General features: G+C 40.5%; 1 protein-coding gene across 1 annotated transcript in view; it reads left to right on the forward strand.

The window, feature by feature from the left end:
* Window positions 1-3,046: 3,046 nt before the first annotated feature.
* The window catches only part of wwox (WW domain containing oxidoreductase), a gene marked incomplete at its 3' end in the record, with an annotated part of 195,891 nt that continues 186,344 nt past the window's right edge, over window positions 3,047-12,593 (forward strand). Inside the window, exons 1-4 of the mRNA XM_083893489.1 lie at window positions 3,047-3,162; window positions 7,869-7,933; window positions 8,143-8,200; window positions 8,363-8,532. Coding sequence (XP_083749615.1) covers window positions 3,056-3,162; window positions 7,869-7,933; window positions 8,143-8,200; window positions 8,363-8,532 — 400 coding nt within the window. The 5' untranslated portion in view covers window positions 3,047-3,055. The remainder of the gene's footprint in view (window positions 3,163-7,868; window positions 7,934-8,142; window positions 8,201-8,362; window positions 8,533-12,593) is intronic.

The raw sequence follows: 12,593 nt of genomic DNA on the forward strand, positions 1-12,593 counted from the left end.
TTAAGGAAAAAAAGACCCCGTCGGCTTTCACGTCTCACGTTACTGTGTGTGTGTGTTATTGCTGAGAAGACACACACATTTCATGCTGCGTGCAGGAGACCACACACAAACACACACACTTGCCTACAGTTGGTCTGCCCACCTCGTAGCCACGCCCCTTTCTGCTGCCACTGCGCATGCGCCGTTGCATACGCTTAACTTCCAATAAGTCCATGGTTCCAGCAATCACAGAGCAAAGTATCCCATTATACTCTGCTTCTATTCTGAGCCACTCTTATCTTCCATTATACATTGTACTGATGAGTTTACAAATATTTAATTATTTAGATCCACTTATTATCTTTATTCATTTGCTAAGATGTATTCTTCTTCTAGCCCTGCTGATTTCTGTTCTGTTTTTTTTTTAGTCTCCAGTGTTTTCTTATCCGACTGTTGGGATTTATTCTGCTGTTTACTCTGTTCTATTTAGGTCTTTGTCTTTTATTAGTTATGTCTATGAAGTAGTGGTGATGGATAAGAGGGGGGCTTTGTTATATCCTGTGAAGCACTTTGAGTTTCATTAGTTGTTAGGAAAAGTGCTCTCTTGATTGATCTGGTAATAGAGCTCTGTTTAAAGGTGCAAAATGATCACAAAACGGATGCAAAGGGGAGCTTGACACTCAAGGAGAAGAGACGATGGAAAGAACAGGATGCAGCTGAGGTTGGTCAAGAAATAAGGAAGACATAAGGAATAAGAAGGAGGCAACATCACAGATGGCAAAGGCTGTAAAACACTAAATATTCCAAAGAAATGCAATGGAGGTCTAGGGGGAAGTTCTGATAACCTTTCTCATATATGTTTATTTGTATGTTGACTTTATGAAAAATTTAAACAAACATTTCCTGTCCAAAAATCCAGGCCAATCCTTCCAGTGGTCTTTACAGTGTGATAATACGTTTCAACACCATTCCTGTAAGCAAAAGTGGAAGTATCAAAATGGAAAAAATCATCCTTTTCAGGTTCTAAGCCTAGAGGGACTACCACATGTGGACATCCTGCATTTTGAACTGCTCTGTTGTGACAGATGCTCTTCATAGATGAAGGCATTACTGGCCATTTCTATAAGGTCTGCACACAGTCACGCTGACTGCATTTCAGTGTGTCCTTTCTGGTGGTTTATGTGCAAATATAACCACTCAAGGGTATGGTTGTTTGGATGGAGAACTGTATCATTGACAAGAGTTTCAGATCTGTCCATTTGTGTGGGAGCAGTCCACAGCTGGACATGATGTCTCTTATTGTCACCACAGTGCTTGTCTGCTCCAAAAGCCTAGCCTGTAGCTAGTGTGGGAGTCTAGTTCAATGCAGTGGATTGTACTAAATCAGTTAGCAGCTGAACAAGTGTCAGCAGATTCTTTAAACTCAGCATGCAAGTGTCTCATATTTCATATTTCCAGGGAAGCCAGTTGCCGGAACGGAGAGAGATCACACTCACCATCCTTCACTTGCTCACTGAAAACAGTAATTGAACCCCCTACACTAGCAATCAGAGGAGTAAGTCACAAAAATAGCTAAGTGTAAAGACCAGTTAAGCTTGTCATTGAGAGGCAGTTGTCTCTGGTCATACACTGGCATGGCGGCACCCATCAGTTGTTATAAAATGGAAAATATCTATGATTAGTCTGGGAGTCCTCCAGAGAAAAAAAAGTTTCCTGCATTTGTGCTAGTATAGGCTTACTAGTTCATGTTGATTAATTAGATTGAGGCTGAGGATGCAATATGAAATCACAATGTGCATCTGCGACATCAAGCCTACACATGGCCTACATAAATATATATATATATATATGTATGTATGTATTATGTACAGTATGTATGTATAAATATACCCCCATTGCTCCCCGGGCACTGCTCAGTGTCTGCCCACCGCTCCTAATTCTAGGAAGGTTCCTAGAAGAGGATGGGTCAAAGGCACAGAGGAATAACCCTATAGGAATTAATTAAAGAACAAAAAGATAAATAAATTCATTAATAAATTGCAATATGCAAAAATAGTTGCTGGGAAAACATAGTCTTTTAGCACAGTACGGATAAGTAAATATGGTTAAACAACATCATCAAATGAAACCTCATCTATTTTTACCAAATTATATAGATTTGATTATTATGAATGGATGATGACCTCAAACCTGCACAAAATTCTCATTGCTTTCTTTTTGGGTATACTGAGAAGCCCCATGTCGTGTTTACATATCATTAAAATGTGAATACAGCCATTTTATAAATATCGTTTTTATCCATATTTTTTAAAATAACTTCTAATTTTGTTTTATTCCCCCACATAACAAAGAATATAATGTATGTTTCATTCCCTGTTCTATACTCAAATCATAACACTGTCTTCCCTGAGTACACATACACATTATGTATTACCTTATCCTATTTTTACTTTCTAGCCGTTTGTGATTGAATAAAGGATTATCTCATTTTATCTTTATTTGGTAAATGGGATTTTTTTGTAGCCCTGTCTGGGATGTACTTGCAATACCTCCAATGCTCACCAGTGGGCGTTAGAATCACTGCTGTATAATCTTCATATACAGTATATACACGTTATAATTATGTTAAATTGATATTTAACTGTGTTATATTAAGAACCCTGGTGCTATCTATATTTATGTTTGCTCTGTTTGCTATGGTTGCTGTTGTTAATGTAGTTTTTATTTTTGTTTTGATATTAAAGCTACAAATAACAGTGTTTTTGTCTAATACATAATAAACAAAAATAAACAACCAATTGTTTGTTTACATTTGACGTCCTACTCCTGCAGGCTGAGAAGTTGGAACGGAGCACGTGTTCAGGCTTGTGACGTATGGCCGCATGCTTCTGGGAGCCTACATTTCCCAGAAGCCAACGCGGCACTCGTCACTGTGTTGTTGCGGAAGTGCTGGGTGAAACGCTAGTGTGCTGGTGATTATATCCGCTGTCAGCTGCATTCATTAATTCCTCAGAATAGTATACGAGCTCTGGTTTGTGTCTGTACCTCCACTGTTTACACGGAAACAAGAGACGCAATGGCAGCTCTGAAATACGCTGGTATGGACGATACAGACAGCGAGGACGAGTTACCGCCGGGTTGGGAAGAGAGGTCTACGAAAGATGGATGGGTTTACTATGCTAAGTAAGTGTTCAACTGTTACCACCGTAATGTAATGTCCTTTGTCAAGTTTAGCTGAAACCATATCTGTGTCACTGTGTAGCCTTGTTCTGTTCAAGCCCAAGTCAAAATTAGCAAGTTTTAATAAATGGTCTGGGACTCTGCTGTTCCCGAATAATAGCTATACAACATGCTAATGAGAGTCATATCTTACATATTACAGAGATATTCTTTGAATATAAATTCCTTTATTTGTATTATCAGTGATGGGAGCAAGTCAAAGACGATGGAGGGAATGCATGATTATTGTAGAGATGTAACTCTGGGATGGGAGCTTCCAAACATCAGAAATGTCACCTGTTTCCCATTCAGTCATTTTCTTATGAGCAGAGTCTTTCCGGATAGTTTTTGCATTTTCTTTTTGACCAAAGACCTACAGGGGGCCAGCGAGTTAAACCTGTTCTTTAACAGGTTTGATGATATGAGCTCCTGTCATTACCTAGAGCACCCGCACCCGCACCCTCATCCCACCATCTACCACCCCAACGACTCTGTTCATCCCAGCCCTGTCCCCCTCATTCATCGGGGCTATCCAACAACCCTCCGGCCTCTCTCACTCTCACCACAGAGGATGTATCCGCCCCTCGCCCAGGAAAGTCTGCTGGCCCTGACGGACTCAGCCCAAGGGTGCTCAAAGGATGTGCTACTACTCAGCTGTGTGGTGCATATTATCAACCTGAGCTTGAGTACGATGGTTGTCCCCGGCCTTTGGAAAGCCTCATGCCTGGTTCCTCTGCCGAAGAAGATACAAACACACACAGTGAATACAGAACAGTGGCCTTAACATCTCACGTCATGAAGTCACTGGAGAGGCTCATCCTAAAGCACCTCCGTGCAGTCAAACCATCATTGGACCCCCCTACAGTTCGCCAACCAGCCCCATATTGGAGAGGAGAACACCATCATCTTCCTGCTGCACAGGGCTTATACCCACCTGGAGGAAGCAGGCAGCACTGTGAGGGTCATGTTCTTTGACTTCTCCGTTGCTTTTAACAACATACGACGTGCTCAGGAATAATCTTGTGGACATGCAGGCAGATGCTTCATTAGTGGCCTGGATTATAGACTACTTAACAGGCAGCCCTCAATAATGTGAATCTACGGAACATCACATTAGACACCATCATGAGCAGGGGGAGCGCCACAAGGGACTGTCCAGTCTCCCTTCCTGTTCACACTCTACACCTCGGACTTCAGCTTCTGATCACAGACCTGCCACCTGCAGAAATTCTCAGATGACTCTGCTATCTTTGGCTGCATCAGCAGAGACCAGGAGGCTGAATACGGAAGTGTGGTGGAAAGATATGTGGAGTGGTGTGGACTAAACCACCTCCAACTAAACCTAACAAAGACGAAGCAGTTGATGGTGGACTTTAGGAAACAGAGGTCCTGTCTAAACCCTGTCTACAATAATGGAACTGAGGAGGACATTGTGGATCAGTACAAGTACCTGGGCATCCACTTTGACAATAAACTGCACTGGACTAAAAACACAGATGCCATCTTCAAAAAAGGTCAGAGCCTTGGTGTCTAGTGTAATATTCTATGCTGTATTGTGCTAGGGCAGCAGGCTGAAGGCAGCTGATACAAACAGACTCCGTACACACATGGAGCTCAAGTCTTTAGTTCAGGTGTCAGAGAGGAGGATGCTGAGGAAACTGCTCAGCATCATGGACAGCACCTCTCACCCTCTGTACACTACACTGGAGTCCTACAGGAGCACCTGTCATAGACTGAGACTACCAAAGAGCAACACTGTCGCCACAGGAAGTCTTTCCTTCCTGTGGCCATCACACTTGTAATTCTAATTCGTCCCCTCCTTCTGCAGGAAGGGAAGCTAACGTGTTTATTTTTGGACTGAGATCAATACCAACAATATATTTCAGTATTACAGTTCATTACCATGTGCATTAACTCTCAGTTTCATGTACAATATATATATATCTAGATTACATCATGTCAATCCATTTTCATTTTGACACATATTTTGACACTTATTTTATATTTCACTTTTGAATGTTCTTTTTGTGATCTCATCTTGTCTTGTTGTCGTTCTTTCTGTGGTGTGGACCCAAACCAAAAGTTCCATAGTGCCAATACAGTTGATGTGGACCTGATCAGGTTGTGACAGCGGTGACAGGGTACAACATGCTAATGAGAGGCATTATGGGAGACACTATACTTATTAAGCATATCAGCTCCACATGACTCTCTGTGTTTCCAAATAAAGCAGATATCTTGTTGTCCGACTTGATTCCACTGCTGCACTTTTGCTATATGTCAAGACGGATGGAGGTAACAGCTGGTAAAGCTCAGACGTTTGACAGGACAAATGCTTCTTGGTCATGAAAACCAAACGGAAGCAGAATAATAACAACAAAAATCCCCAAACTTTAGGCACTGCAGCTTTAAATAATGAGCTTAATATTAAATACATGACACTGGCTATAACTTTCTGACAAGTGGCTGTCCAATTATTCTGTCTACTACCTCTAGTTCACTCTGGGTACTCATGCTTCCTCCCTCAGTATCAGGGGTGGATTGGCCATCGGGAGTACCGGGACTTTTCTTGGTGGGGCGGCCGTTTTTTAAAATTTATTTATTGTTTAACTATTTTTTGTAGCCATGCCCCACCTTGCTTTGGTAACTACTGTAACTCTCCTGGCCCGGCGAGAGATACATGCATCGGCTCGGTGGCCCACAGTGCTCAGCTGCAGACACAGCGGAGAGGTGACTATTGGCCCAGTGTCTTGTCTGTCACCTGGCCCAATGGTCCTATGAGAGGCTACAGAGGTCCAGGAGTCACACCCACGCATGTTCTAGACCCCGATTGTCCATTCACTTTTAATGACGAGATGTCAAAGATGTGAGAGAGAGGGCAAGAAAAAAACAACACACCAGCACATGAAAAACGAAAATGGAGAAGGAGAGTAAAAAACCCAAAGGCAGTGCGGAAAAATTGAGGGAAAGGAAAACAGAGGCTCCAGCAGCACGGGCTGCTAAAAGTAAAACAAAAATACACAGATGTTTGCTGCAGGGACAGGCCTGACCAGAGCTAGCAGCACCGAGGCTGCAGCTTCAGCAATGGGTCCTTCATGTGACTCAGATGGTGAGTCTGAAGAGAGTGAGGCTCCCATGACCACTGCCCTTATGGTGCAGGAGGCTGAAATAAGCCTGCCAATGCCATGATTCACTTGGCATTGTTGCTTATACCTGTATGTGCGAGTGATAAATAAGCAATCTTTAATCTTAAATCCTTTCTCCAGTATCCTTCTTAAGAGCAAGTGTGCAACACACTGTTTAGTTATCATTTATTTTATTCAAGGCTTCAGAATACAAAGGGATATTGTTTATAGTATAGTGGTGTTATTAAGAGTGTGTGCGTGCGTGCGTGCGTGCGTGCGTGCGTGCGTGCGTGCGTGCGTGCGTGCGTGCATGCGTGCGTCAACACGGCAAATTGGCACAGAGGGCCGGTCTGGACCAAAATGTCCAGGGCCAAATTTTTGTCCCAGTCCACCCCTGCTCAGTATAAAGAATTCCAGTTTAGGGTTAGGTTAACTGGAGACACTCACTCACTTGTAGCTGTGTATTAGAGGGGGAATAGTTGGCCCTTTCATGGACTGGTGACCTGTCCAGGGTGAATCCTGCTTTTTGTCCATTGTCGCCTGGGATTGACTCCAGCTCCCCCTTCAACCTGCAGAGGACAAACCATAGAAAATGGATGGATCATCACCTCTTTGACACAACTTCCATACACAAATACCATGTGGATCACTCCCTCGCTCCTCAGCCACACTCTCTCTCAGACTCCATGTTGTAACATTATCCTAAATAGGCGGCTACCTCCTTGACTTCTGTGCTAGCGCCCTGTCCAACTATCATTTTGTTCATTTGTTTTGCACAATGAAGAACATGAATGTACATCTGCTGTGACAAGACTTTTTACTTTTTATTCTTTGTCATTGTGTATTGTATGTTTTGGGTAACATCTACTGCACCTCTGTCCGTCCAGGGAGTTGATCCCTCACCTGTGGTTCTCCCTAAGGTTTCTAACACTTTCTTTTTCCATTATAAGGGTTTTTTCCCTGGTAGTTTTTCTTACCCTGGTCGAAGGTCTAAGGGCAGAGGATGTTACCAACCCTGTGAAGTCCCATGAGACAAACTATGTTTTGTAAACTGTGGGCTATACAAATAAAGATTGATTGATTGATTGATTGACATGAGACTAATTGACCTCTGCATTTGGCCGCAGGGAAAAAAATTATATACAACGGTATCAGTACCGGTTATCGGCCCAAGCACCCCATTAGTCCTCAGTTACCTGGAAACCTCACCGTCTCCACCCTCTTACCTGGACACTGGTCTCCCTTACCTGGACTCCTCCATCTTCTGACTTATGATAGAAATTACCAAAGTGTATAAAATCAATTTTGTGTGTCTTAAATCTGCTCTGAATTAATGTTTAATGTCTCGGAGCTCAACAGTGATGTGGTATTTTCTACCTTGTTTCTTGTTTGTTTTTATACTGCATAACATCAACTAACCAAGACATTGCAGATGAAACGTAGCCTTTTGGTCAGTCAGTCTACGCCGTCTTTAATGCACAGGTAAATCAGGTTAAAGTTAAAAAATATTGTGAAATAAAAGTTTTTGTCTCTGTTTTCCATCAGCCATGATGACATGAAGACACAGTGGGAACATCCTAAGACGGGAAAGAGAAAGCGATGTGCTGGAGGTTTGCATAATACACTTGTTTCAATGAATTTAATTAATGAATGAATGAATGAATGAATTAATTAATTAATTAAATTCCTAGCACCACATATGGTGTTTTTTTTTTTTTTTTTACTAATTAGGGATTTCAACATAACTTAACATAAAATATGAACCATTGCTTTCTGATTCTTAACAGAAAATCCACTCTGAATCTGTCTTTCTCCACAGATTTACCGTATGGATGGGAGCAAGAGACTGATGAAAAAGGACAGATAATTTATGTCGAGTAAGTGAATTGTGTTAATTGGTTGTCAACAATGGAGGTAATGGAAGTGTTTATTATTATTATTATTATTATTATTATTGTTATTATTGGCTTCACAGACTATATGAAACTGTAATTATGTTTTCATTATAATAATGTCCCATTTCCTCTTCTCTTTTGCAGTCACATCAACAAGCGGACGACATATTTTGATCCACGTCAGGCATTTACAGTGGAGGATGTGGTGGTGAAGCCAAAGCGCTATGACGGAAACACGGCTGCCCTGGAGATCCTGCAAGGTCGTGACTTCTCTGACAAGGTTGTTGTCATTACTGGGGCCAACTCGGGTGTCGGTGAGTTACACAGAACAACAACTGATTCATTTGATGATTATTTGCTATTTAATCTGGTTGTATCTTGTCTAGCAAGCATACACTTCCAGAAACTTTAAAGTCAAGTTGACAAATTTTATTCAGTTATCTGCACAAATGATAATGGAGGACGATACAGAAGTTTTTTTTTTGTTTTTAACGGCCCCTGCATCCCTATCACAACGACATTCATTCCTGTAACTACAACATGGTGGAGGAAGGCAAGCAATTTTTTATAAAAGTAGAATCCACTATATTGTTTTTAAATAGATTCTACATAATGTGTTTCTGTCATGGTGTTGTTTGGTTTGGCACAGTATGGTACGGTTTGGAATGGTAAAGCCCTGTGTCAGGTTTGCGTTTCGACTGAAAAACTGAGTACCTTTACTTGTTAGACGGGGGTGTGCGCTGTGCCAGATGGCTGCGTCAGCGAAATGTGTGGTGTGACGTCATAGCGACGACAATGAACGCAACACAACAGTGACCTTACCTTACCATTTCACTCTGGTACCCCAAGGGAAGGATACCAAATATGGAACAGCAGGGGCTGGGTATTTTGGTCCGATTCCAAAGGGAACACAAAAGCATAATGTGTACTACTGTACTAAGCTACTGTACTAAGCCAGTTGCTTTAATACAATAAGCACCTCATTATCATTACACTTGTATTGTACTAGTGGCATCCCCGTTAAGGTATGGAGATGTTAACTTAATCATTAGCACCCCCACCTCTTCCATCTCCCCACTTGTTTTTATTTAAAAAATGACATAAAACATAAATTAAATGAATGTTGACTATGATGATGATGAATAACTAAGTTTAACTATTTTTGAAAACATGTATTTAAAGGTGATCCATGTAAAATATATGTTCAATAGTGACCTTTCTAATGCATAGCATTTAACTGCTCGCTCTGCTGGCATCCAGTGTATTGTAGTGCTAGTTGCATTATTGGGTGGGTGGTGTTCTCTCTGCCTTCATCTTACACTCGGCACTTGGCTAGAGTGTGGCTGTGTAATGCCGAGAAGCAATTTGTTGTTTTTGGCAAGACCACCTGATTCTGAGGATTCCTGGTTATTTGCTAACCGACAGTAGGGGGAGTGGAGACAGCCCACAATCTCCCCACAACAAGACATTTAACCATCACAATGACTTCAAAACTGTGTAATTAGGGTGAGAATCCTAGTTCTGCTTTAAATTGTGAAAGTAACAGCTGCCCCATTATTATCGGTAAAGCCAGTAGTTTTCCGGAATCTCTAATGACATATAATGGTCAATATAGAACCTTTAATGTCCAAAAATAAAATGGTCATGAATCATCATGTGTCAAAGATAACAAATTCACATAACACACAGTGTATTGGGGTATCATCTGTGTTCAGATTGAATGGGAGCTGAGGTCCCATAAAAAGGTGTCTGGCTCCCATGAAGGTAGTCGAACTCTAAAATATAACTAAAAACCAAGGGCGTAGGTTTGTGTATGGACATGTCCCCACCAATATTTGGTGAAAGCCAGATTGTCCCTATAATATTAGAGACAGGGCAATGTGTATGTTTGCACTCTCTGGCCTGCACTATTTAACACACATTATTATTATTATTATTATTATTATTATTATTATTATTTTATTATTTGATGAGCAATGAGTTTTCAATGTAAATAGTATATTTTACATAAACCAGATAAACAGGCTGACGGAAACATGTTTTACACCAAAACTACAATTGCTTGTGAATGTGATAATGACAGTTCTTCCACCTGATGTAATGTGGGCTGGTGGAGAGCGACAAATAGCGCACCTGTCTGGCTATATTTTGTTATGAATTTATCTCAGTCTTCGTTTAGAACCCCACAAAGATATTATAGTTTGAGCCCTGGGTATAATATTTTACAATGCTTGCACTTGGGTGTGTTTCTACTCTGTGGCCACTAGGTGGTGGTGTGGTATCGCATCAGTGAATGGGTGTCTGACAAGGGCATCTCTTCTCCCCGCATGTACCAGAGCCTCCACAGGCAGACATTCATCAGCATTAGCCTCCAAAATGATACACTTAGACTCGACAAATCACTCCTTAATACCGAACACGATTGTATTGAAGTTCATTAGCTCGGGCTGAATTGGATGCCATTGTTAACCGTAATGAACGATGTCCATTTATACGCGGCAAATGCATGGCTCACTATATAATGGTTTGGAAACAAATGCCTTTCCCGTTTTTCTTGAGTTTAAATTAGCACAAATACTGACCATTTGTTCGGACGCACTGCGTGTTTGCGGAGAGATAATGAAATCAAATAAACCCCAAAATTGTCTTTTTATTCCAATTTTTTTTTTGCCCCTAGAAAAGTCATAGCAGTGTAATCGTCGTGTGCGTGTGTGTGTGGGTTTGTGTGGTATGTGTGGTGTATGTAGTGTGTGTCTGTGTGTGTGTGTGTGTTACAAGATTCAGCAAAACAGCACAGTAGACTTACAGAAATCATGATGCTTGTGAATTTGAAAACTCCATCCTGACCTTCTTCTTCCTGTGTTTTACACATACACAGACTTGGTACTCTAATTCAAAGCATACATTTGTATTAATTATTAACTATTCAGCTCAATATTTTTTTTTCTTTTACCAAGTATTATTACGATAACAGTTGTACTCGTACAATTGTATTTTCTCCCGCGGGAAAAACGAATAAACAGAATAACAACCATAAACATAAATCATTGCTGTTTCCGTCCAGTATACCCATTATGAAAATACCATATGCATGGTAAAAACACAGTTTAATAAATGTAAACAATAATAACCTGAACAAAGCTGTTTCACATGTGAGGGACAAATAAATCCTCCAGTCCACCTGGAATTAATTCAGTTGCGGGAATGCTCCACTCATAATATAGATGTAGTGTTTATCTTAAGTTATTTGGTTTTATTTTGAAGCTGGAGTTTTTAATTCACGTTCAGTATCGCCACACTGAGTGCTTCACTTATACTAATGAAAGTGCAAATTAATACTAGGCCACTCTTGTGATTTTACAATCTGCTAAGGTTATACAAGCAAGAGTGAAACAGCTTTAGAGTATTTAACACAACAATAATTAATGCAATTTATGTGTTACATTTGTATCAATAAGAACAGGCTTCACTGTGTCGCCCTCTGGAGAGGGGGGCCCAAAATCAAATTCTGTTTAGGGCCACTTGGGCCGGCACTGGTTCCACTCACTCTGGAATTGTTAGTGACTTGCTCATGAACAACCTCCACCTTTTTTTTTGGCTTAAATCATTGTAAATATGATTAAATGGAGTAGTTTGAAATAAATTATCCAGCATGATAACGACTCAAAATGCAAAACATCAAATCTGTTGAGTTTTTTTTACAGTGAGACACTGTAAATGTTTTAACACTGAGAACTGGCCATCAGGAGTCAGTCATTAAGCCAAAGAGCTTCTGAGTGTGACAGACACTTGGTTTCACTTAAAGATTAAAAATATTTCACTTTTTAAAAAAAAACGTATTGTTAGTGAGATCTGTTAAAATAACCACAAGAGGGCACAGGAGCTCCACACTGCTGCTGCTATTGTTTGAAACCATTAGCACCTTATCTGCCTCTCATGTGCCTGTTTTTGCTTTAGTTAAAAAACAGTGAAAAAAGATAACCCACATTTAAAATTTGTTGCGATTGTGGTTTGACGATAAAAATTATTCATCTTGAAAAAAGCTTTTCTCCAAAGAATGCATCCAGCGGCTGTAACACACAGTCATTTTTATAGTGTGTGAATGCTTAATAAACCCATATTAACATAACCTTTGTTTTACTCTACCACATATTAAATATTCATCAGCCATAATTAACAGTATTCTAATAGTAATTGCTACTGCTGGTGTGCTCCTTTGACATTCCTCTAGTGAAATGTGGTTATGCCAATTGGTTGGACCCACTTAGCATTTTAATGACATCAATGGTGTTTTAATCCAAGTGTCAAGGCTATTTCCATTTGGTTCAGTGCTTATTTCATCCACAGGAAATGTGACATTTTTTGTGTTCGTAAT

Source organism: Microchirus variegatus (genome assembly GCF_963457635.1).
Source record: "Microchirus variegatus genome assembly, chromosome: 8".
NCBI lineage: Eukaryota > Metazoa > Chordata > Actinopteri > Pleuronectiformes > Soleidae > Microchirus > Microchirus variegatus.